This window comes from Capricornis sumatraensis, chromosome 5, assembly GCF_032405125.1.
Source record: "Capricornis sumatraensis isolate serow.1 chromosome 5, serow.2, whole genome shotgun sequence".
NCBI classification, from domain to species: Eukaryota; Metazoa; Chordata; class Mammalia; order Artiodactyla; family Bovidae; genus Capricornis; species Capricornis sumatraensis.
The window spans coordinates 47,609,456-47,637,091 of NC_091073.1; the positions used below are offsets into that span (position 1 = coordinate 47,609,456).

The window sequence follows — 27,636 nt, forward strand, 5'->3', positions numbered from 1 at the left end:
TTATAAGTTGGTTCCACTTAAGTCTAAATTGTTGCTTACTTTATAGTTTAACAGCTAGGATTTACACTTGTCTCTCACAGATCACAGTGAAAATTTTGACTTTTTTCCTATGTTTTTATTTAATTTTTTAAATTACTTTTAAAAGTCATAAATTTTTAAAGTATCACATGGACTAAAATATAAAGTTGAAGTAATTCATGTATGGCCTTCCACAAAGTAATCACAGTTCACATCCTGTCGGGGATATACTTAAAGGCTTTCTGATACAACCACAGGCATGGATTCAAGTGAAAGGCTTGGAACAAAAATAGAAATACTCTATAACTACAACCATTTTCCCAGAAGGGAATGTGCAAAGAAATATATATAGAGAGTAATATGACAGTTCTCCACATTTGTGTCAAGAAAGCAAAAGAGTCCAGGCCTTCAAGTAATTGAAATTATTGGCTACAATTTATTGCCATTCTCTCCTCATTGTCAGCTCAGGGCTTTCTGATATGATGATGTTGTTTTTCAGTCATTCAGGCATGTCTCACTCTTTGTGACCCCATGGACTGCAGCCTGGCAGGCTTCCCTGTCCATAACCATTTCCCAGAGCTTGCTCAAACTCATGTCCATTGAGTCGGTGCTGCCATCCAACCATCTCATCTTCTGTCATCCCCTTCTCCCCCTGCCTTCAATCTTTCCCAGCATCAGGATCTTTTCCAGTGAGTCAGTTCTTTGCATCAGGTAGCCAAAGTATTGGAGTTTAAGCTTCAACATCAGTCCTTACAATGGATATTCAGGCTTGATTTGCTTTAGTATTGACTGGTTTGACCTCCTAGCAGTCCAAGGGACTCTCAAGAGTCTTCTCCAACACCACAGTTCATAAGCATTAATTCTTCAGCACTGAGCCTTCTTTATGGTCCAGCTCTCACATCCATACATGACTACGGGGGGGGGAAATCATGTCTTTTACTAGATGGACCACTGTCAGCAAAGCAATGTCTCTGCTTTTGAATACACTATCTAGGTTTGCCATGGCTTTTCTTCCAAGGAACAAGCGTCTTTTCATTTCGTGGCTCTAGTCACCATCTGCAGTGATTTTGGAGCCGAAGAAAATCAAGTCTGAAACTGTTTCCGTTGTTTCCCCATCTATTTGCCATGAGGTGATGGGACTGGATGCCATGATCTTTGTTTTTTGAAAATTGAGTTTTAAGCCAGCTTTTCCACTCTCTTCTTTCACCTTCACAAGAGGCTCTTTAGTTTCTCTTTGCTTTCTGCCATAAGGTGAGTATCACCTGCATATATGAGGTTATTGATATTTCTCCCTGCCATCTTGCTTCCAGCTTGTGCTTCATCCAGCCTGGCATTTCTCATGATGTATTCTGCATATAAGTTAAATAAGCAGGGTGTCTATATACAGCCTTGACGTACTCCTTTCCCAATTTTGAAGCAATCCATTGTTCCATGTTCTATTCTAACTGTTGATTCTTGACCTGCATAGAGGTTTCTCAGGTGACAGGTAAGGTGGACTGGTATTCCCATCTCTTGAAGAAATTTCCACATTTTGTTGTGATCCACACAGTCAAAGGCCTTAGTGTAGCCAATGAAGCAGAAGCAGATGTTTTTCTGAAATTCCCTTACTTTTTCTATGATCCAACATTTATTGGCATTTTGATCTCTGTTTCCTCTGCCTTTTCTAAATCCGGCTGGAACATCTGGAAGTTCTCAGTTCACGTACTGTTGAAGCCTGGCTTGGAGAATTTTATGCATTACTTTGCTAACATGTGAAAAGAGTGCAGTTGTGCAGTAGTTTGAACATTCTTTGACATTTCCCTTCTTTGGGATTGGAATGAAAACTGATCTTTTCCAGTCCTGGGCCACTGATGAGTTTTCCAGATTTGTTGGCATATTGAGTGCAGCACTTTACCAGCATCATCTTATAGATTTGAAATAGCTCAACTGGAATCACATCACCTCCACTAGCTTTGTTCGTAATGTGCTTCCTAAGGCCCACTTGACTTTACACTTCAGAATGTCTGTCTCTAGGTGAGTGATCACATCATCATGTTTATCTGAGTCATGAAGGTCTTTTTTGTATAATTCTTCTGTGTATTCTTGCCACCTCTTCTTAATATCTTCTATTTCTATTAGATCCATACCCTTTCTGTCCTGTATTGTGCTCATCTTTGCATGAAATATTCCCTTGCTATCTCTAATTTTCTTGAAGAGCTCTCTGGTCTTTCCCATTTATTGTTTTCCTCTATTTCTTTGCATTGTTAACTTAGAAACAATCTGATATGATGACAAGGATATAAAACCTGTTATCATTGCTTCCTTTAAATACTTGCAGGATTTTTGAGGTAAGTACTTTAGAACTAAAACCCTATTCTGTCACTTCACAAATGAAGAAAGTCGAATAGTCTAGGAAGTTATTCGTAGAACCTTGGTTAGGACCCAGATCCTCTGCTCTGTGCTGCACTCTTTCATGTGCATGCTTGGAATAATCCAGCAAAAAAAATTCCCAAGTAGAAGTTAAATTTTTCTGCCTTCTGTTAGCATCTAAAAATTAGATATTTTGGCAGATTTCTTAAGTCATTAGCCAATAATCAAATTATGGTTAATCAGAATTTCCCTAGATATCATACTTGCAAGACAGTGATAAAAGGAAGTCTTAAAGGTCTCCTAATTTCTTGCTAACTTCATGCTATCACAGCTAATAGCACCATTGAGAGAAGGAAGTTGTATGAGAAGCTATAAATGCTGTGTAAGAAAATTAATACTGTCCTTGAATGATTCAGTTTCTTTTATCAATTTTTAAAGAAGTAAATTTAATCAAGATGACTATCACAGAAATCCACTGAGCTTTTTGCAAACATTCATTTAAAAACTCATCAAAATTTCACTTCTACTTATTTACTGAACCATGAAGGGACTGTCTGTCTCTTAAGGACCAAGCTCACTAGACACTCTAAAACTTAAACATTAATTGCATTAGTAACAAAGTTGCAAATGGTTTCAGTTTAGAAAAAGAAGCTTGTGAATTTGGTACTCACTGGAATTATAATACAGATTATTTTTTTTCTCAGTGCTATTTTCCAAAAATCTTCATATTGATCTTTCCTTACGTTCCCCAAGGATCATCATATTTATTTTACCAGGTGCCCTGACTACCCAAGAGAATATCTCCACTGTTATTTGAGAGTACCAAAAACTAAGTTCTTCTAAAATTTATGTGAGTGAGAGTCATTCCGTCTTGTCCTGCTCTTTGCAACCCCATGGACTATACAGTCTATGGAATTCTCCAGGCCAGAATACTGGAGTGGCCTTTCCCTTCTCTAGGGCATCTTCCCAGCCCAGGGATCAAACCCAGGTCTCGTGCATTGCATATGGATTCTTTACCAGCTGAGCCACCAGGGAAGCCCAAAATATATGTTACACCACTGAAATGACCAAATCTCATGATCAACTTTTTGAATTAGAATTAAAAGTTGTTAATATGCAAGATACATTAAGCCAATTTTTGGTGTTGGCATTAAGTTTGAATTAGTTTATCAGAGTGGTGATCCAGTCATTTAGCATAACTAAAGAAAATTAAAAATGGGACACATAAAGAAGAAAAAGAAAACTGGAATTATTATGAGCATGGGGTGTGAAAGAGGAGTCTAATGAGAGAAGTATGAGGCATTGGATTCTGAGTACTATGGAGTATGTTACCAGAGAGATAACAAGAGGAAGAAAAACGAATATGAGTAATCTCTGTTTTTACACCATCACCAGGAGCCAGCAATTTCTCTGTGATTTGTGACTCTAAAGGGTTCTTCAGCCCTATTCTTGAAGATAAGATGGGTTCCACACACAAGTCCATGTTTATATTACTCACTTGAAACATTTTTTTCTTTTTTTTACTTTCTAACTTATAAGTTGATCATAAAGTCAGAAGTAAAATTTTCAGGTTAAGCCAAGATAAAGTGATAAAATGAATGATTAGGAAGCAAGATGGACGAGAGTTGTTAAGACATGTACATCTGTTGGGTGCTTAATAATATTTTCATGAATTCAGTGCAGCAAAGCAATAAACAAAAGAAACCTCATTGACACGTTGCCTGAAGTTGTCAGTGTATTCTGGTGTTTTACTCAGTTCTCTCGTTCATTTAAAGAAGAGACTTTCACTTTATTGTTTCTGAGAAGAATGAGTCAGATGATAACCTGAGTGTTATTTGATAAAATAAGGCTGTACTATTTAGTAAAGTAGTCACTAGGCACACATGGATATTCAGCACTGAAAATGGGGCTTGCCTGAATCAAAATGCACTTTAAGTGTAAACTATCCATTGAGTTTTGAAGACTTAGTAAGAAAAAAGGTAAAAATATTACATCCATAACTTTTAGTATTATATTACATTGAAAATATTATATTTGGTATATGCTGGGTAAAGTCAAATATATCATTACAATAACTTTCACCTTTTTCCCTTTTCAGTGTTGCTAATTAGAAATTTTTAAATGACATATTGCTTGTGTATTTGTGACTGATATAACATTTTTACAAGACAGAACTGCTCTAAGAAATTTAATATTATTTAAATGTGATATGTTTATGCATTGGACTTGTAAGTTTTTTTATGTTAGTATCATTATAAATGTTCGAATGCTTTACTTTGAAAGCAAATATATATTTGACATTGAAAAATCGAATGTAACTTCCTTCTGTTCTCTTAAGAATTTCTTTGCATGATTTGTATATTTTATTTGGCACAGGTGGGAAATGCTCAGAATAATATTTGAATGAAGAATCACTAAAGTAAAGGATATCTAGTTTTCTTTAAAGAAGGACACAACATACACTAACCAGTCTGTATAGTTCAGTTTAGCAAAGATTTGTTCTGTGTCTCTAAATATTGGCTAACATGAATAAATGGAAATTTGGCCCAAATGACCATAAGGAACTCAATGAGAACTTGAAAACAAGTTTCAGACAATGTTAGATTAAACCACCTACTCAGTTTCTGGAGAGTATTGATGAACAACTGAAGACAGTGATATCCAGAATGCATGTGGATCCTATTATCTAACCAGCATTCATTAATTTCAAATATACTTGAAATTCTTAGGTGAGGATTGTGGCAGAATAATTCAATTTTGCCTTTGAAAAAAACCATAATTTTTCACATTGTCTGCACAATTGTCCACATTTTGAAAGTCATATTAAACACCGAATTTTCAAATAATTTAGTAATTTACTGTTTAGCTCAGATATCAGTGATCATTTCAATTTTTTTTTTTTTTGCTCTGTCTGTCACATGTGAGATAAATGCTTTTCACCACAAGAGAAAAATATGTCATCTTTTGAGGTCAGAGCATCTTTTTGCATTTTGGTTTCAAGCTACTAACTATATATGACATGATGAAGAAATGATGCCTTCTAGGGGAAGATCAAATTTAAGTATCAGACCTGCTTGCAAAAATAACTTCAAAAATCAGTTGACAGAAGCATTCTGCAGTGAGACTTTGAGTCTTATTTTCTGCTAGAAGTATAATTTTAAAACAGAATGTTTTCTATGTTACATTTACTAACTTTGCTTTATATTTACAGAATTTCTATTTTACTAACTGTAGCCATATGATTGTGATTCTTGCCATGGCAAGACCATCTTATGATAATTTTTGGTACTAATTTTCAGTCATTTACTATCCCATATGTAACATGTTGATCATGTCTTGAAGTTTGAATTTAGAATCCTTTGATGATTTATTTGTTTCTATTAATACAAATTTAAATCTTTGATGTGATAAAAATAGTTATTTACTTATAATCTCTCATGTTTTCTAGCGCAGTTAAGTGTGCATGGACCTAGAACTGTGTTCTCTCCATTTAATGTCGGAGTCATTTTATGCAGGTGCCATTAGGATGCCAAGTATCAAAACTCCTCACTCCATTTATAAAACTGTAAAAAACAAGTGATTAGACTGTCAGCCTCTCAAATTTTGCCATTATTCTTTCCAACACAACCTCTCTGGGGATCTCAATGATAGACTGTGTTGTATGCATACCCTGAAGTGTCTGTAGGCAGTCATCTCTCTTTCACTAAATAATTATCCAAAATGAATTCTTTCTGGGTACTGAAATGGGAATAAAAGCACTGAGAATATAGGGGAGAAATGGGGGTCAAGACCTTAATCTGTGAGGTATCTTGATGACAAGAATATTACCTTTCAAAAGTCCATCTCCACTTGGGTGCTGTGTGGAATGATAAATGGTTATTTAGTGTAAAATCTACACGTTATTATCATACACCCAAGGGACTGAACCCACAGAGCTGACATCTGCGTCTACTACTTAAAAAGACAAATGAACTAAACAACAAATCATATGTTTCTATCATGGAAACTGATCTTGTTTAAAGGGAAAAAATGTTGGAAACAAGTAAAAGCATTTCAAAGTATCTCAGCACTTTCACATTTTACATTTCATCATACCCCAAATTAGTTTTTAGTGTCTTTCCTACTTCTCATCATAACTTATAAGCAGTTCTTATTAGAACTTATAAGCAAAAAGAATAGGTGCATCTCAGAAAATACAATTCTGTTACCTATTACCCTTCAACAAAGACTATAGATACAAAAAAAGATAAAAGAACAGTTTATAATTTTGTATTCCTTTTTTTCCCCCGGCCTCACCATTAAAATCAGTATCTGGGGCGGGTGGAGGGGGGCGGAACCTGAGAAGGATCAGAAGAAAGACAAAATGCTATTTAGAAAATTTAGACTTTTTTAAAACATTATTTGTTCTAACAAGCTAAAGAAAGCAAAGGAGTAATTCTGTGATGGTCTTCAAGTATAATATACAAAAAGTCATTTGAAAAGCTCTTTCCATCTCTTCTGGATGGCTTAGGAAGTGTCTGTCTAAAAGTGGGTAATGGATTAGATTTTCCAAGGATTTTCTAGGAAGGTTAATTCATAGCACTGTAATCTGTTTACATCTCTCTCCACTTGCAAGAAATTAAGTATAACAGTGTTCAGTGTAAATGGTCATTTATTAAATATTTTTATTATTAAACAGATTATTGACATGATAGCCTATTCTTTTTATTCATATTTCTGGGAAGCTTTCTTCATATTTTTTAGAATATGTGTTTATTTTTGGCTGTGCTGGGTCTCCGTTGCTTCATGGGCTTTTCTTTGGTTCTGGCGCATGGAGACTACGCTCTGGTTCTGGTACACGTGCTTCTCATTGCAGTGACTTCTGTTGTGGAGCAGACTCTGGGGCACGCAGGCCTTAGTAGTTGTGGCGCGTGGGCTCAGTAGGTGCAGCTCCCAGGCTCTAGAGCACAGGCTTAGGATTGTGGCACACAAGCATATTTTCTCCGCAACATGTGGGACCCTCCCAGGTCAGGGATTAAACCCGTGTCCCCTCCGTTGGCAGGCAGATTCTTGATGACTGAGCCACCGGGGAAGCTCATTTCATATTTATAATGGAAGAAATGACTATATTCACCCTGTTTCGCCCTCTCATAACTATGTCGTTGTTTAGTCGCTGAGTCGTGTGTGAATCTTTTGCGATCAAATGGACTGCAGCCTACCAAGCTCCTCTGTCCATGGGATTTTCCAGACAAGATTACAAGAGTAGGTCGGCATTTCCTTCTTCAGGGAGTGTTCCTGACCCAGGGATTGAACTTGGAGAAGAAAATGGTAACCCACGCTAGTACTTTTGCCTGGGAAATTCCATGGATAGAGGAGCCTGGCAGACTGCAGTTCATGGGGCCGCAAAAGATTCAGACACGACTGAGCAACTAAACAACAGAACAAAATGACTGAAACCACAGCTTCTGCATTGGTAGATGGAGTCTTTACCACTGAGCCATCAGGGAAGCCATTTGATTATCTATACCTCTATGAAAAAAAAAAAACATTCTTTGAAGTATTCTTTTAAAAGCTGACGTATAAATCAAGTTTCTCAATAATTGCCTCTTTTATTTTCCAAACATTGATTCAAAATTAAACTTTATTAATTTATAGATTATCCTAATTATGATAGAATTATGTGAACAATGATATGTATCATTTCCATTTTGTCATCATATTTAACAACTAAGTTAGTGAAACTGTGTTAAATTAACATGAAACTGCTAATGAATACATCATTCATTACAAATACAGTCAGTAAAAAGTGGACTGGAAAGCCTGTAATCCCTACCCCATGCCCCCAAAACACACACACACACACACACACACTCACACTCAATTTTAGAAGAAAGGAGGGGAAAAAAATTACCTAAAATGTCCCTGCTTCATGATTTTGGTAGCAATCACTGATTTCTCTTTTGAAAGTGATATTTTTCTGTTCATTGGTTGTGACTTTGAGTGAAGTCCTAGAGGACTGTGTCAATTCTGGGCAGGTTGCAAATTACTCTCTACTTTTATTTATTTATTTTTCTCTCTTGAGAGAGAGAGGCAATATAGTATTTTGAAAAGAAATGTGGTTCCTCAATCAAATGGATATAGTTTTTCACCTTGCTTCCTGTATAATATTGGAAATAGTTTAATTTTTTTAGAGCCTCTATTTTCCTTTAACAGAAGAGGCATGATAACTTCATTCTAATCCCTATCAGATACAAGAGCTCGGAAGTAAAATGCCCTTTCAATGTCCAGCTCACTAAATTGCTATGATAATAATCATAGCATGGGTTATTACAGTTGATTTTGTGGCTGTGGTCATCTTACAGCCCCACAGTTCCACTTCAGCTAAATTTCACTTTAAGGATATGAAGAGCCAGCCAGATTAGGGGACGCAGGATTCAAAGTCACTTTATCTTGCTGTGATCTGTGCTGTTACACATACACCATGTTTTTATGGCATTGTGAGATTTTAGATTCACTAAATGCTGGCACTGTGCATACAGGTACTTCATGCTTAATGGGACAGTTTTTCCAAATTATATTTTGAAATAGTTTTGATGTTTATTTGTATTCTGAAAACATGCTGATGTTACCTACATGGCACATTTATCCTTAGTATATTGGTTTGTATATACTTAAACACCAGGATTATTTCAGTAATTAAGCTACGTGACCATTTGGCTGAACTTCAACTTCTTTTAGGAATTTCTGGTTTCTTTGTTCTGTGTATTTGGTTTAAGCAATAGCCTATTTTCTAGGAATTACATTTCTCAAATATAGTAACTACACGCATTATTTCTATGCCTCTTTTGAATTGCTATTATTATTGCTAATAAAGATAATCTTAATGTCTTAATATTTTATATTCCTTTGCATCTAAAATTTAAAGTATTAATTTCATAAACCAAAATTGTAGGAAAAAAAATACTGCTATATGATTTATAATCACATCACATGTATGTCAATAGATATAATTATTTAGGAACATAAATTCAGTATGATCTGTTAATAACTATTTTTAGCCTGAGATATGTGAGCTGTGTGACTGAACACACACATGCATTTATTTCTAATTAGTAAAAGGTTCTTTTTCTACCTCACAGAGATGTAAGCCATAAAAGACAAATTGGAAAAAAGTCACTGAAGTGTGATTCATTTTTCTTAGTACTTGTTGTTGTTATTCAGTCATTCAGTCATGTCCAGCTCCTTGAGACCGCATGGGCTGCAGCATGCCAGGCTTCCCTGTCCTTCACTATCTCCCTGAATTTACTCAGCTCGTGTCCACTGAGTCAATGGTGCCATCCAACCATTTCATCCTCTGTCTTCCCCTTCTCCTCCTGCCTTCAGTCTTTCCGAGCATCAGGGTCTTTTCCAATGAGTCAGCTTTTCACATCACGTAGCCAAATTATTAGAGCTTTAGCTTCAGCATCGGTCCTTTAAATGAATATTCAGGAGTGGTTTCCTTTAGGATGGACTGGTTGGATCTCCTGGCAGTCCAAGGGACTCTTGAGACTCCTCTCCAACACCCCAGTTCAAAAGCATCAATTCTTCCACCCAGTCTTCTTTGCGTTCCAACTCTCACATCCATACATAACTATTGGGAAACCATAGCTTTGACTGGATGGACCTTTGTCAGTAATGTAATGTCTCTGCTTTTGGATATACTGTCTAGGTTTGCCATGGCTTTTCTTCCAAGGAGCAAACATCTTTTAATTTCATGGCTGCAGTCACCATCTGCAGTGATTTGGGAGCCCAAAAAAATGAAGTCTGTCACTATTTCCATTGTTTCCCCATCTATTTGCCATGAAGTGATGGGACTGAATGCTATGATCTTACTTTTCTGAATGCTGAGTTTTAAGCCAACTTTTTCACTCTCTTTTTTCACATTCATCAAGAGACTCTTTAGTTCCTCTTTTTTTTCTGCCATAAGGGTGGTGTCATCTCCATATCTGAGGTTATTGATATATCTCCTGGATCTTGATTCCACTGTGCTTCATCCAGCCCGGTATTTCTAGTGATATACTCTGCATATAAATTAAATAAGCAGGGTGACAATATATAGCCTTGACGTACTCTTTTCCCAATTTTGAACCAGTCCATTTTTCCATGTCTGGTTCTAACTGTTGCTTCTTCACCTATATACAGGTTTCACAGGAAGTGGGTAAGGTGGTGGTCTGGTATTCCCATCTCGAAGAATTTTCCACAGTTATTGTGATCCACACAGGCAAAGGCTTTAGCTTAGTCAATGAAACAGAAGTAGATGTGTTTCTGGAATTCTGTTGCTTTTTCTATGATCCAACGGATGTTGGCAATTTGATCTCTAGTTCCTGTGCGTTTTCTAAATCTAGCTTGTGCACCTGGATGTTCTCAGTTCATGTACTGTTGAAGTCTAGCTTGAAGAGTTTTGAGCATCATCTTGCTAACTTGTGAAATGGGCAGAATAGTGTGATAGTCTGAACATTTTTTGGCATTGCCTTTCTTTAGGATTGGAATGAAAACTGACCTTTTCCAGTCCTGTGGCCACTGCTGAGTTTTCCAAATGTGCTGGCATATTGAGTACAGCACTTTAACAGCAACATCTTTTAGGATTTGAAGTAGCTCAGCTGGAATTCCATCACCTCCACTAGCTTTATTCATAGTGATGCCTCCTAAGGCCAGCTTGACTACACACTCCAGGATGTCTGGTGCTAGGTGAATAACCACACCATTGTGTTTTATCTACATCACCTTCTTCATACAGTTCTGTGTATCCTTAGCATCGCTTCTTAATCTCTTCTATTTCTGTTATGTCCTAACTTATTTCTGTCTTTTATTGTGCCCATCTTTGAATGAAATGTTCCCTTGGTATCTCTAATTTTCTTGAAGAAATCTCTAATTTTTCCCTTTCTACTATTTTCTCTATTTCTTTGCATTGTTCACTTAAGAAGGCTTCTTATCTCTCCTTGCTATTCTTGGGAACTCTGCATTAAATTGGGTATATTTTTGCCTTCTCCTTTTCCTCTCACTTCTTTCCTCAGCTATTTGTAAGGCCTCCTCAGACAACCATCTTGCCTTGTTGCATTTCTTTTTCTTGGGGATGGTTTTGGTCACTGCCTCCTGTACAGTGTTACAGACCTCTATCCATTGTTCTTCAGGCACTCTGTCAGATCTAATCCCTTGAATCTGTCACTTCCACTGTATAATCATAAGAGATTTGATTTAGGTCAACCCCTGAATGGCCTAGTGGCTTTCCCTACTTTCTTCAATTTAAGTCTGAATTTTACGATAAGGAGTTCATGATCTGAGTCACAGTCAGCTCCAGGTCTTATTTTTACTGACTATACAGAGCTTCTCCATCTTTGGCTGCAAAGGATACAATCAGTTTGATTTTAGTATTGACCATCTGGTGATGTCCATGTGTAGACTCATCTCTTGTGTTTTTGGAAGAGGGTGTTTGCTATCTTGGCAAGGCTCTGTTAGCTTTACCCTGCTTTATTTTGTACCCCAAGGCCAAACTTGCTTGTTATTCCATTTATCTCTTAACTTCCTACTTTTGCATTCCACTCCATTATGATGAAAAGGGCATCTTTTTTTGATGTTAGTTCTAGAAGGTCTTGTACGTCTGCAAAGAACCCCTCAGCTTCAGCTTTTTTGGCACTAGTGGTTGGGCATAAACTTGAATTACTGTGGTGTTGAGTGGTTTTCCTTGCAAAGGAACCAAGATCATTGTCGTTTTTGAGATTGCACCCAAGTACTGCATTTTGGACTCTTTTTTTTTTTTTTTTTTGACTATGAGGGCTACTCTATTTCTTCTAAGGGATTCTTGCCCAGAGTAGTAGATATAATGGTCATCTGAATTATATTCTCCCATTCCTGTCGATTTTAGTTCACTGATTCCTAAAATGTCAATTTTCACTCTTTTTTTCCCCTCAATGTTCACTCTTGCCATCTCTTCTTTGACCACCAATTTACCTTGATTAATGGACCTAACATTCCAGATACCTATGCAATATTGTTCTTTACAGTATCAGACTTTAGGTACACCACTAAATCCACAACTTGGCTCAGCCTCTTCATTCTCCCTGGAGCTACTTCTCCACTCTTCCGCAGTAGTGTATTAGACACCTAGTGACCTGGGGGGCTCATCTTTCAGTGGATTTTCAGACAGTAAAGAAAAAAAACTGGTTTCAATCCCTGGTCAGGATGATCCCCTGGAGAAGGGAATGACTACCCACTCCAGTATTCTTTCCTAGAGAATTCCATGGACAGAGAAGCTTGGTGGGGGCTACAGTCTGTGGGATCGCAAAACGTTGATCACAATTGAGCAACTAACACTTTTACTTAAGTTCAGTTCAATCACTTAGTCATGTCTGACTCTTTGTGACCCCATGGACTGCAGCACGCCAGGCTTCCCTGTCCCTCACCAACTCCTGGAGCCTACTCAAACTCACTTTTCTTAGTACTATATATATTTAGAAGCATTAAAAAATCAGAACACTGCTTAAAATTATACTACTTATTGGAACATGCAGGACTATTTACTAATTTACATTATATTTATTACATAAGAAGTTAAGTGTTATGATTCTATAGGAAACACAGCAATATACTAAGAACTATGCTAGATCTTTTGGGTGCTGTAATACAGTAATAGTTCATAGACTTCTAGGAACAACTAACAGGTTTGTTTGCTCAGAATTTGGCGAGTGCATTCAAAGGTCTGATTCATTTGAAATGCTTTAAATCAAATTAGAAAGCAACCTTTAGCAAAATATGTAACATCCACTTTGCAGACTTCTGTTTAAAAGTTCTACATGTTTAAGAAACACTTTACATGATAATTTTTCTCTGGTATTGTTCTTACAACTGTGACTATCTGTGAAAATGAGCACAGTGTCAGTGGCATGGCTGGCCTCCAGAACCATCACTCACTTCGTGCCAGCCTGAAGCTTACACTGCCATTAAAATGGGCAGTTTCACAGTTTATGAAGCTCTTCCTCATACATCCTTACTTCATCGTCACAACAACCCAGGTGGGCACATGTAGTGAAGGTTTGTAATTTCTGCCTGTCCAGCACCTCAAGGCCCTTTCTGTCCCAGGGAGAACCCTGATATACAATGGATGAAAATAGGGCTCTAGACTCCTCCCTGACATCTAAGGATGAGGGGAGCTCCTCAGCAGCTCAAGGGCTCTCTTGTGCCTGTGATTCAGCCAATGAGATGACCTTTCCTGAAAGTTTCCCTGGAAATGAATAAAATCAGAGCTCCTGAGAAGAGTTTGAGTTCATCCCCACCAGGGCGGCTGCCACTGAGGGTTGTGCCTGAGGTCATGGGATCTGCTAGACTTCAGAGTCCAGGGCCAGCACACAAAGCCTGGGTGTCCAGACACAACTTCTTTGGTTCTGCCCATTTTCCTCAAGATTTTCCAGTCTCTTCCCTCAAGTAGCCATCTCACATCTTCTCATCCTTATCAATTTTAATTTAACTAGAGTATGTTTTAGTTGTTTGCAGTTCACAATACAGGTGATTTTAACAAGTATTGCCATTCCCAATATATAGATGAAGAGAGTGAGCCTTACTGAGTTACTTGAATTATAGTTACATAGAAACTACACATCTAGACCCCGTCACTTCTACTTAAGAGTTGTTTCTTTCACACCACACTGTCTTCCCAGTTACCTTCAGTGGCCTCTGCAGGTAGTAAGATGGGTTTTCCTCTCTGTGTCTCCTTGTTTAAGTGCTTAATCCTATTTGCTGTTTTAATGCTTGTCTGCTTACTGTCAAATGTGCCTAGACCCTTGAGCATCTGGAAGACAAGGACTGCATTTTAGTCATCATTTTCTCTCAGAGGTATACTGAAGTGCTTGGGTTCATAGTCAATGCTAAATAAAGACTCCAATGAATGAGTGAGCAAAGATGTGCATAAACTATTCAATTAATTGAAAACACAATAATGGGTTTGAAGTTGATGCTGAAAGTATAACACTGATCTTTTTAAAAAACACCATTATATTTTTTTGCCAGTCAAAAAATTAAACTATTTTTTAGAAAGTGATTTGCCTTGAATACATATGGATATTCACGTAGTAAGCTCCTATGCCATGCCTACTATTTGCCAGCCTCTTGTTACAGAGATACACAGGAATTAGTCTCCTCTTTAACAAGTTTCACAGGCTGATGAGAGAAACAAATGATTCTGTAGCTGAGATCATGGAACTGTGGGAAAAAGAGCTGTGGTAATCTGAAGAACGATTAAAGCAGCAGGCCCACTGTCAGCAGTCATGGGAACGACTCAAATGGCAGGGAGATACAGCTCTGGGCAGGATGCTGTGCACATCAAAGACAGCAGCCAGAGCCCTTTGAAAGCTGGAGAAAAGCACAGTGTGTTTGTGCCTTTGCAGAATGTTGTGAAATTTGCTTTAAAAAAGAAAGTTACCTATACTCTTATTCAGATATAATTATTCTTTAAACAATTATAATAAGAACTTATCAAAATTTTTTATTAATTTGAAATTGCTGTGTGCCATATCAATAAGTAAGACTATATTTTATTTGGCACTAAGGTGAAATAAAGATAGATCTATATCTTTCCTTAAGCATTAAAGCCCAATACAAAAGAAGAAACAAATTCATGTATTAAAAATGTAAAAGACTATAAAATGATATATTTGTATGTATATAAAAAATATATATATAATATGTATGCAAACTAGGACCCACATTTGTTAATAAAATTTCTGTTCTTTACAAATTATGCACATCAGTAGGAGAAATGCTTAACTTCATAATGCTTTGTATTGTTCGCAGACAATTACTACGGTACCCCAAAGCCTCCAGCAGAACCAGCACCATTATTATTAAATGTAACAGACCAGATACTTCCTGGAGCCACTCCAAGTGCTGAAGGAAAACGAAAGAGGAATAAATCAGTGAGCAACATGGAGAAAGCAAGCATAGAGCCTCCTGAGGAGGAAGAGGAAGAGAGGCCTGTGGTCAATGGAAATGGAGTAGTAGTAACACCAGGTTAGTCATTTTCATTTGTCATGGGTTCAGCAGTTCTTCTGGAAATAGATGAATATATATTATATCTGTGTTCAAAGATATACAGTTTGTTATATATATTTTTTCACATTTATTTTCATATGTATATGTATGCATGTATGTGTGTTTGTGTATATATATATGTGTGTGTGTATATATATATATAATGTTTATAGTTACATTCCAGGAGAGGATTATGATATCAAATGGGAAGGATATGATTCTTGTGTCTGAATTTATTAGTTTAAATTTTGGTGTATCTGGCAGTTTATTCAACTTCCTCTATTTCTGGTTTTACTCATCCAATTTTAGTGGCAATATAGTGAGTAGTTTGGGGCTTCCCTGATAGCTCAGTTGGTAAAGAATCTGCCTGCAGTGCAGGAGACCTGGGTTCAATTGCTGGGTTAGGAAGATCCCCTGGAGAAGGGAAACCCTACCCACTCCAGTATTCTGGCGTGGAGAATTCCATGGACTGGGTCCCAAAGAGTTGGACATGACTGAGAGACTTTCACTTTCAGTGAGTGATTTAAATCTTAGAAGGTGTTATAAATCATGAATACAACTGTGTCACATTGTGAAATTTTTTTTGTTAATTAGTATTAGATATTAATTAGATATAGTTATCCTTATAAACCTTACTATACTTTCAGCTCTGTGAATAGAGGTTGTGTCATGTGATTTAGTTAACAACGTCAGTGAATACAGTCCACAGAATAACTGTAATTACAAAATGCCCATGTATTTATCCTTCCACCCTTATCACACAATCTGGCAATTTGGAGAAAACATCTTCACAATTGATATCATGAAGGCAATTACCTTGAACAAGGGAAAGATATTATCCCTTTAATTTATCATCTGTCATATCCCAATATAAAAAATATTAGACAGATATAAAGTGTGTTTGCACAAGATATGCATTTGCAATTTTCTTATGCTTATTGCTAATATAGTACAAAAATGTATTTATAATATGGATTTTTCATCTTATTCATAATAACCAAAACTAAACTATAACATTCTCTTTGCCTGTAATCTTGGAAAAAGTTTCTAAAGTTTTGTTTTACTTATTTATTTGTTAATAATGGCATATCATTATTTTAATGGGCATTGAAAATCTAAGAGCTGTGTTAAAACCATTGAAAACAATGTTAATACATGTATCTTGCAAACATTATTCTTAAGATATTTTCTACAACTACTTTGATGTCTATACTTTTACTTTATCACTGTACTACTTCGATAGCAACATATTATTTGAATTTTCATGCCCAATTATTTTTTATCAAAGAAAAGTTTCATAAGCCTATTTTTACCTTCATTTTCCATAATACCTGTATAAATGTTCTTCATTAAATATAAGGAGACCAAACATTCAATATGTGTCAATCAAGGTATAAAACCTTAGAAAATGGTTTCATTTTGGTTAATATATGAGGATAGCTTCCTCTATTAATATATTGGTTAAAAATTATTCTCTGACCCCAGCAATCATTGATTTCTGGGTAAATGCTAAGAATCACTTTAGTTACATAATGTAGTTTATTTACTGTAAAGTGATCTGATAATTTTCAAGCACTTAGATACCATCTCTTTTAGATTTTTGATTCTGAAATGTTTCTGTCAAAATATTTACTTTTCATCATGTAATGGATTTAAATTAAGTTGATAAGACATAGTTTCCTTAGTTGAACTTTGATGTGAAAAGCAAAACAGTTCAGCTAAGTGGAAGAAAATAATCACAAAAGAAGCAGGAGTTGGATGTCAAAGAGCAGTTATAGGATTTCTTACTGATTAAAACCTTATAGCTAAAAATGTAAAATATATGGCCTTGATAAGGCACAAATCATTGATTTCTGTTCCATTTATACTCTATTTAGGGCAAATCAAATGCAACATTCTTGACATACAAATTCTCAGACTAGAAATTTATTTTAACTTGAGGGTATAGTGAATCTGGAAAGCTCCATCCCCTTTTATTCATACCTTAGACATGAGAAATATTTTGTTTTGCTTTCTGTGACTAGGATGTTTTTAAGGCTCCAGGTAAAATGGACTGATTTGAACTCTTCCTAACCAACACTAGCCTTGTAACTGTCTCTGGACTTCTGAGCCTGAAAATAATAGAGAACAACTATGCAGGCCAGCTTCAGGATATCTGGGTAGTCAACAGATGCCACAAACAGTGCCTCTGTGAACCTGGTGTAGCAGTTGTCTTATACTACTTTTTCTTTCTTATTATGGGACTTGAAAGATAGGAGAAAACAGCCCCAAACCAGAAAGCTGTTTCATCATCCTTTATTAGAAATCCTTTGACAAGTCCCATTTTTGAAGGGTCTCTGTTTTTCTTTATGTTTATCCAAGAGAGTTTTTAAGACAGAAAGTTTCAACAGGGATTTTAAGATGAAACTTCTTTGCCCCCCTCTTGTGTACATTTACCATTTGAATCTCATCACCATTTGAACCTCACCAACTCTTCACCATTTCACCCTCGTCACATTTTTTCTAGCCCAGGGTCTTTGTTGTGTCTTTGTCTTCTCCCCATATACATTCATTGGATTCAGGACACTTCAAATAATATTGAGAAAATTGTTGCTAACACGGCCCTGTAGGATCCTATAATAATAATTAATATCAGACCTCAGTATAGAGCATAAATAATGTAATTAATGAGATACATTTGGAAAAGGAGAAAGTTTACTGAGGTAACTTTATTCCATTACAAGTAAAATTGATAACAGTGGTAATAAATAATATTAAATAATTAACTTCTTTTGGATCTTATCCTGTGATAGGAGCTCCTTAACCTCATTATGTGTATCAGTTCATTTAATTCTCTTATAGTCTTATTAGTTAGATGCCGTTTTACAGATGAGGACTGAGGTACACTACAGTTAAATAACTTGCCTTGTAACTGGAATTCATATATAGGAAATCTGGATCCAGAACCAGTACTCTTAGCTGCTGTACTATCCTGAGTCTTATATTAATATTACCAAATAGAAGAATAAATACATTTCTTAACAATCTGTAAACACATGCCTATTACCAAGTCCAAGCTCACTCTGCTTGCTGCAGGACAGACCAATGAATCTGAGAGACAAGGTGTTGAGGCAAGGAAAACAACTTTATTCGGAAAGCCAGATGATTGAGAAGATAGCAGGCTAGCACTTCAAAATAACCATCTTACTGGGATCTGAACACCAGGCTCTTTTATAGACCAGAGAAGGGGGAGGTGAGGAAGCAAAGCAAAAAGGCCATTAAGTGTTCCGTTGGTCTATATTTCTGTTTATGTAGCAGTACCATACTGTCTTGATGACTGTAGCTTTGTAGTATAATCTGAAGTCAGGAAGGTTGATTCTTCCAGCTCCATTCTTCTTTCTCAAGGCTGCTTTGGATATTCAGGGTCTTTTGTGTCCATATGAGTTGTGAAATTTTTTGTTCTAGTTCTGTGAAAAATGCCATTGGTGATTTGCTAGGGATCGCATTGAATCTGTAGGTTGCATTTGGTGATACAGTCATTTTCAGAATATTGATTCTTCAGGAACATGGACTATCTCTCCATCTGTTTATGTCACCTTTGATTTCTTTCAGTAATGTCTTATAATTTTCTGTGTACAGTTCTTTTGTCTCCTTAGGTAAATTTATTCCTAGATATTTTATTCTTTTAGTTGCCATGGTGAATGGGATTGATTCCTTAATTGCTCTTTCCGATTCTTATTAATTTTCTGATACTATCTTTAGGGTTTTCTATGTGCAGTATCATGTCATCCACAGACATTGAGTGCTTTACTTCTTCTTTTCCAATCTGGATTTTTTAAATTTATTTTTCTTCTCTGATTGCTGTAGCTAGGACTTCCACTACTACGTTGCATAATAGTGGTGAGAATGGACACCATTGTCTTGTTCCTGATCTTAGTGGGGAATACTTTCAGTTTATCACCATTGAGAATGATGTTTGCTGTAGGCTTATCATATATGGCCTTTATAATGTTAAGGTAGTTTCCTTCTGTGCCCATTTTTTGAAGAGTTTTAATCATAAATGGGTGCTGAATTTTGTCAAAGGCTTTTTCTGTATCTATTGAGATTATCATAGGGTTTTTATTTTTCTGTTTGTTAATATGGTGTATCACATTGACTGATTTGCATATACTGAAGAATCCTTGCATTCCTGGAATAAACCCAACTTAATCATGGTGTATGAGCTTTTTGATGTGTTGCTGAATTCTGTTTGCTAAAATTTTGTTGAAGATTTTTGCATCTATGTTCATCAGTGATATTGGCCTATAGTTTTCTTTTTTTGTGTTGTCTTTGTCTGGTTTGGTGTCATGATGGTGGCCTTGTAGAATGAGTTTGGAAGTGCTCCTTCCTCTATACTCTATTGAAAGAATTTTAGAAGGATAGGCATTAGCTCTTCTAAAAGTTTGATAGAATTCTCCTGTGAAGCCATCTGGTCCTGGGGATTTGTTTTTTGGGAGATTTTTTTATCACAGCTTCAATTTCAGTGCTTGTAACTGGGTTGTTCATAATTTCTATTTCTTCCTGGGTTAGTCTTAGAAGATTAAACTTTTCTATGAATCTGTCTGTTTCTTCCAGGTTATCCATTTTATTGCCATATAGTTTTTCATAATAGTCTCTATAATCCTCTGTGTTTCTGCATTGTCTGTTGTAACCTCTCCTTTTTCATCTCTAATTTTGTTGATTTGATTCATCTCTCTTTTGTTCTTGATGAGTCGGGCTAAAGGTCTGTCGATTTTGTTTATCTTCTCAAAGAACCAGCTTTTAGTTTTATTAATCTTTACTATTGTTTCTTTCATTTTCTTTCTGCCCAGATCTTTATGATTTCTTCCTTTTACTAATTTTGGGGGTTTTTTCTTATTATTTTTCCAGTAGTTTTAGGTATAAAGTTAGGTTGTCTATTCAATGTTTTTATTGTTTCTTTAGGTAGGATCGTATTGCTGTAAACTTCCCTCTTAGAACTGCTTTTGCTGCATCCCATAGGTTTTGAGTTGTCGTGTTTTCATTGTCATTTGTTTCTCTGATTTCCCTTTTGATTTCTTCAGTAACCTGTTGGTTATGAGAAATGTGTTGTTTAATCTCCATGTGTTTGTGTTTCTTACAGTTTTTTTTCCTGTAATTGATATCTAGCCTCATAGCATTGTGGTCAGAGAAGATGCTCGATACAATTTCAGTTTTCTTAAGTTTACTGAGGTTTGATATGTGACCCAAATCAGGTCACAAATCTCCAGGTCTATCTTGGAGAATGTTCCATGTGCCCTTGAGATGAAGATGTATTCTTCTGCTTTTGGATGGAATGTCCAGAAGATATCAGTGAGATCCATCTCTTAATATGTCATTTAAGACTTGTGTTTTCTTATTAATTTTCTGTTTTGATGATCTGTCCATTGGTGTGAGTGGGGTGTTAAAGTCTCCTACTATTATTGTGTTACTGTCAATTTCTCCTTTTATGTCTGTTAATGTTTGTATTATGTATTGAGGTGCTCCTATGTTGGGTGCATAGATATTTATAGTTGTTATGGGAAATATTGCAAACATCTCCCAGAATGACAAGCCTCAGGCAGGGGATGTGTTAATTTCTTCCTTCCTGCCATCCACAGGTGGACGGGGTTGAACAAAGACACTTTAGTTTAAACAGTCAGGCAGAGGAGCAGTATTCTCTTGAGAAAGATCATTCTGTATGATTATAATAACAAAAGCAATGAAAAGCAAGTCAAACAATTCCAACATGGAGTCAGAATTGGCTTCTTCTCTGCAATATGACCATTTTACTTGAACATCTTTAAAGAAGGAATTGTAAGTTTTTACCTACTAAGTGATTCTTTTTTTTTTTTTTTCATTTCTGTAAATCATGTAAAAGGCAACTCATTTCCTTCTCTGGATATAAAATATTTCTAGTTATATATATATATATATATATAATATTCTTTATATATGTATGTCTGACTCTTTGCAGGTCCCATGAACTGTAGCCTTCCGGGCTCCTCTATCTATGGGATTATCCCAGCAAGCATACTGGAGTGGTTTACCATTTCCTCCTCCAGGGGATCCAGAGGAGCCTGGCAGGCTACAGTTCATGGGGTGGCAAAGATTTAGACATAACTTAGTGACTAAACAACAGCAACAGCAATTAAGTACCAAACCTACTAGTTTTTAACCCCTTATATACTTCACCAAAGTGAACCGTTTTCACTGTGGACATAAAGGTTTTAGAGTCCTCAGTTTATACCTATTACTCATTGTCTTGATCTTTACTCCTTTGAAAAGTAGTTTGTAGAATTATATTTCTTTTGCTCTCATACCATATGTATATAAAGTCAATGACCACTTTTAAATAGATAATCAGTCAATTAAGTTTTACTAACATCAATGAATATTCACATATGTGAATATTTATTTTATTCTAGTTTCCCTCTATTTATTCAAAATTGCATTACAGAAATGTTTCTTTTTCTGATATGTCACTTTGGTAATGGAAATCAGTGTAGTTCTACCCTTAGAAATGTAGTTTTATCCTTGTAAGTAATAAACATTACAAAAATAAAATAAATAATGACAAGTTTCCTTTAGTGAATGCATACTATGTACAAGCTATATGGGATATATGTTATCTCTAGTCCCATAATCACAGTATATTTGCTTAAGAAGTGAGATGCTGAAATTCACCTTAAAGTACTTTAGTAAGCTGATGATAGCAGAGTTGAACTCTGAACCCAGGGAAACCTGAACTCGTCCTTTTCCACATCACCATATTTCCCTGTGTTGTTAACTACGCTGAGGACAAAGTGACTCCTGACCTCTGTGAGGTAAATCACAGTCCTGTAGTTCAGTGTACTCCATCTACATTGTATTCCATTATATTTGTCCTTCAAAAAGTTCATGGAAGTGACATTAGCTCTAATTCTTGCAAGGATGATACATCCTTAAATCATCTAGGAGAATTTGTCTTTAAAATGCTATTTAAAATTCATACGCTCAGAAAACCTTCCCTTGCCCTCAACCTCACCTTATGTTCAAACATCTTTATCTTGGTGGAGGTGATATTCAGCCCTGTGGCTTCAAATACTTAGATTTATCTGCAGCCTTCATTTCTCCCTTGTGTTCCAGGGCCATAATTCTAACTACTGCCCATGGACTACACACACCTCCCTCCCCAGGTATTGCTTCAGCAACTTAAATGCAAAATTCCACTTTAAACTCTTCTCCTAAAAACAAACAAGCAAGCCAACTCACAAAGCATCTTATCAGTTTTCTCTAAATCTGCCTCTCACCCAGATAGTTCAGAGTCTGATACTTTTCTCCCACTTCCTGGATATGCATTATTAGATTAAAAAAATAATAAGATCACTTGGCCTTTAGCTTTTATCTATGCCTTCCTTAGCCTTCCTTAGATCACTGCCTTATCCCCTCATTTGGGGAACACAGTCACCTAACTTGGGCTTCCCAGGTGGCACTAATGGTAAAGAACCCGCCTGCCAGTTCAGGAGATATAAGAGACATGAATTAGATCCCTGGGTTAGGAAGATCCCCTGGAAAAGAAATGGCACCTCACTCCAGTCTTCTCGCCTGGAGAATTTCATAGACAGAGGAGCCTAATCCATGGTGTCACAGAGAGTCTGACAACTGAAGGGACTAGCATGGACTCACATGTCACCTAACTGACCTCCTGTCCCATAGGCTCCATTCCTGTCAATTTCCCTGTTACTCTTTAATCAATTAAAAGGCTTCAAACCAGCATTTGGTTACATATCCTTCTCAAAACTTGGATGAGCTTCTGTTTCTCATACTTCAAACTCTTTGGACAGCCTAGATCCTCCCACACTTGACTGCAACACCTGTTATCTTTGGTTCCCCCCACTGCCTTCTCTCATCTGCATCTCATACTCAGAAAACACCTTCACCTATCTGACAAGCCTTTCCCACATTCAAACATACTATTCTTCTATTCGCAATTCAATCAAATGTTTATATTCTCTGGTAATCATTTGTTGACTCTTGTAATGAAAAACTGAGACTGTCCATTTCTGAATTATTGAAGTCCAGCTTACACTTCTCATTCATTTAGGAGATACTAGTTAACCTGGTCCTTGTAGGTAACTTTTCATAATGTGCATATCTGTGATTCCCTCATAAATTGTAAATGTTACCAGGACAAGGATTATGTCTACTTTTTTGTTTGCCTGTGTTAGTGATTAGTATGTATAATTAATTATTTCAAATTCTTGGTAAATATTTATTTTTCCAGTCAACCAAATCTCTTGAGAATGTCAAAGCTTCACTATAGCAACATGATTAGATTTATTTTATGCTCGTTTTCCACTGTTCAGTGTCTTCAACATGCAGTGTTTCTAAGTTTGAAAGATATGAGGATTCATGATCTTACATTTCTTCAAAAGTTGTTTGAACAAAAGAAAGTAGTATATTTTAAAAGACACATTCTTAGAGATGAGAATTAGTCAATCTTTGTAACTGTGAAAATGATAGGTGCTTAATAGATCAGTAGATAGTACTTTTTTTTTTTTTCAGTGAAACTTTTCTGAAGAAAAACAAGTCCTGTAAACAGTAGGGTTTGGCTTGGGTTAGGCCTAATTGGGTTAGGCTTTCCTGGATTTCTTTTATTTCATGAATTATCTGCTCAACTTTTCCGGAGAGTAATTCACTATTATATTGTAGCTTCCCCTCACCAGTGATTAGTAAGCCTAGTGCAAAGAATTAGAAATGCACATATATTTTAAAGGCAGCTAAGTCTCTCTGTTAATACACACACATTTACAATGCCAGGAGGAACAGGGCCCGTGAGAGCTACCTTCACCAACAAAGGGAATACAGTATGTGTACACAGAGCTGCCTTCTCCAGGCCCCCAAGCCTGCAATTAGTGCAAATGAACTGCGTCTCCCAGAGAGCAAACAGAGTGTCCCTTATGTGATCACTGAGTGTCCTCAGCAATGATCTCAGTTCACCATTAGGGACCCGCATCCAGGTCCTGTGCCGCTTGGCACGCTGACTGTGCATGCACCATCAGTCCTGGTTCTGTGAATGAGGTCCTGTCACTGTCAAAAGAATTATGTCCTCCGTGGTGAATCTCGCTGTTTTCCTGTGAATAATGGTGCACTCTGAAACCACCCCAACGCCTATGCCCTGCTTATTTTTGTGTGGGTTCACAGAGACTGTGATGTGTGTATCCACTCAGATCTTTATCTCTCTCCCTCTTTTTTTTTTTTTTGCAGGGGAGGTTTAATTGTATTATTTTGTTCCCAAACATAGTACTGGTTTATCTCCCCACTGGAGGGGCAGACTTCTGGAGCTGTTTTAAAAAGTTAATTTTCAAAAATTAGATATTCCATTTATTAATAAATCTTTTCTTAAATGATTATTTGAACGTAAAAGCTGCCCTAATTGTAAAATGCTCCGAGTATCCACATATGATTATAAAGTAACAAGATAATCTCTTTAGAGTCTGTAGCTATGAACTAGTGGTAACTATAATTATACCACTGTAAACAAACATGAAATCATGATTAATTTCAGGGATGTCATTTTAAATCAAGGCAGACTCACTTTGTGATTAAACTGAAAGGGAAGTACTATTTGAACCTCTTCATGCCCAAAGACTGATTAAGCAATTTTGGAATCTTTGCACTCAACCTTTTGTAGAGTTTTTTCCTGCTTCTCTGAGTGTTTATGTGATGCACATGAGAGAGAGATTGGATACATGAAGGAGGAATGCACAGCGGGAACAACCAAGGTCACACTGGGGTTTGTAAAGCACACACAGAAAGCCTACAGACTAGCTGAAACGTTTGTGTCTTCAGGTTCTCCAAGCATTGTTAGAGTCTAAGCTTCTTTCTAGTCATGGTCTTCCATTCTCTCTAGGTTTGATATTCACCCTGTAGTCTATTTTCTTGTCTCATATTTCTCCTCATGGACATGTTTATCAATTCAGTGTGGAATCTTAGCTACTTTATTGTCAGACAAAAGTTGCTCTAGTTATTTCTGACTGAAGGCTGGTCTTTGACTCTGAAGAGGGAAGGTCTCTGGATAAGGTCTCGCTGAGCACTCAGGGATAAAGGGATAGCACCTTTATCTTTCATTTTCTAATTGACTTCTTGTTCTCATGAAACAATACCTTGACTCCAATTTGGCCCCAAAGAATGACACCTGAATTATCAAGATCAAGGTTGAATAAAATCTTCTGCTTTTTCTTTCAGCCCCTTTGATGTTCCTTAAACTTCAGAAAGTGATGCTTCATGCAGTACTAATTTGCTGATTTTTGTCAGAATTTTGAAAGATCTGAAAATTATTGTACATACAAGTCCTATATTTTAGTTCATATCTTGTTTTGGTCTTTGAATATTTTCAGTACTTGTGTCAACTTCTCTCAGCCCAAAGTTGGTTGAAGATTTGGGGTGCTTGTTTCTATATGATAAATATCTTCAGAATTCATTGCATTATGAAAATCATATAGCACATATAGTTTCAAAGATGTGAGGATTCATTTTATTGCCATTATTCCAGTCTGCTTTTATTAAAATGTTAAAAATTAAAAAGAAGAATATATACTAATTATGGCAGCACTTCTTCTTCCTTGTCAATGAAAAGTAATTCCCTCTACTAATCTTTTTAGTAATTCTTCCCAGTTTAGCTTTTTATATACCCAAATTTTTCCTGTCATCTTCCACTCATACACCTTGCATTTTTCTATTTTCAGAGCTCCTCATATTGTTCTTTTAGTATTCCAAAGAATGTGTAACTAATTTTGGATTATAGATGTAAATGAAAAATAATTTTGAGATATTGAATATGCTTTCTTCTTAATTCATATTTCCCTGACTGGCCTCCTAAGTAAATGAGATCCAATTTGGTTACAGATATTACCGGTACAAAGTAATCAGGTTGGGCATTCCTGCTCCCTCAGTTGATATATCATCTCAAAAATCAGCAGCATAGTTACTCATACCCTAACTTTCCCTAATTCTAGTTTATTCTAGGCTTGTCTTTCTTTCATATTCTCAAATATTAAATATTAGTTAAAATATCAGGAAAAAATACACCTTTAAAATTGCCACAGTGTTTAAGGGCCACCCTTCCTCATTCTCATACCATACATAAAAAGAAATTATAGTGCTTTGTTTTTAGAACTTAGAGATATTTTAGGAGAACTAAGGAATCAGAAAAATACCAACTACAAGTCAGTAATCAGTGTGCATAGAAACACCTCAGAAAGAGCAGAAAATATTACCACCTTTGCTTATGGGATTGCTGGAACACTGGGAGTAGAAACAGGATAGAAACAGCTTTGCACTGTTTTTCTTCTCTGTACTTTTGGATTTGGTCCCAGTGCATGTTTTACTACATCAAAAAAGTAATTTTTTTTCCCCTAAATGATGAGTTAATATTCACTAATCATTCAATGTGCAAATATTTTGGCACCTGTATTATAATTCCTCTTCTCATTTGAGAAGGTTAGGAAAAGCAAAGAAAATTGACAGGAGCGCTGTTTGAGCAGTATGCTAGGACATTGACTTATTTCAGTCAGCTGGCTGCATAGAATGCAGGTGGCCACTGCGTGACAGCTTCCTTTCTGAAAGCAGAATGTCCTCCATTTTCACACTGGAAAATAATCTATAGTATGGCCATATGAAAAATCAATTACAATGATATTTTTCTCCTGTCCAAGAGTCAACCATAAAATATTCATTTATTTACAAGTGCCTATATTTCAAATTCCAAAAACTTCAGCTTCTAGCAGTAGAGCAAGCATGTTTTGACAGCCTCCACTCCATCCTACCGTTACGACAATACAATAAGTCTTTATATCAACCTAACAGACATGCTTTTTGATGAGACTGCCAAGTTTGCAGGAAAGTAAGGAAAATCTTCAAGCCCCACCACTTTCACCGCTGTGGTCACTACCATAGTGCTACCAAAGTGAACAAGAGTCTGGAGCTGTCTATTAGATTTGAAAACCAAGCTTACCTTGAGTCTATATTAGGAGAAAGCCTTGGACTAATATAAAAGAGAAAAGCTGTGTCTCTATGATTTTAATCAGTACCCTCAAAGGTACAAAAGCCAAGTTCATAGCTCAGTAGCAGTCCCTGGCACCCAGCAAAATCAAATGTAGAACTCTGCAGGAAAACATATAGAACTTGGGGAAAATGTGTGATTTCTAAAGATTATTTTCCCTCCTTTAAATGAGTTAATACCACAGCAAGTTT

General features: G+C 36.3%; 1 protein-coding gene across 2 annotated transcripts in view; it reads left to right on the plus strand.

Annotated features, from left to right (window-relative positions):
• MAGI2 (membrane associated guanylate kinase, WW and PDZ domain containing 2) overlaps positions 1-27,636 on the plus strand; it is a 1,476,322-nt gene that overhangs the window by 921,428 nt on the left and 527,258 nt on the right. For both annotated transcript variants that reach the window (XM_068972797.1, XM_068972798.1), the window contains exon 4: positions 15,169-15,384. In XM_068972797.1, the coding sequence (XP_068828898.1) occupies positions 15,169-15,384 (216 nt within the window). The remainder of the gene's footprint in view (positions 1-15,168; positions 15,385-27,636) is intronic.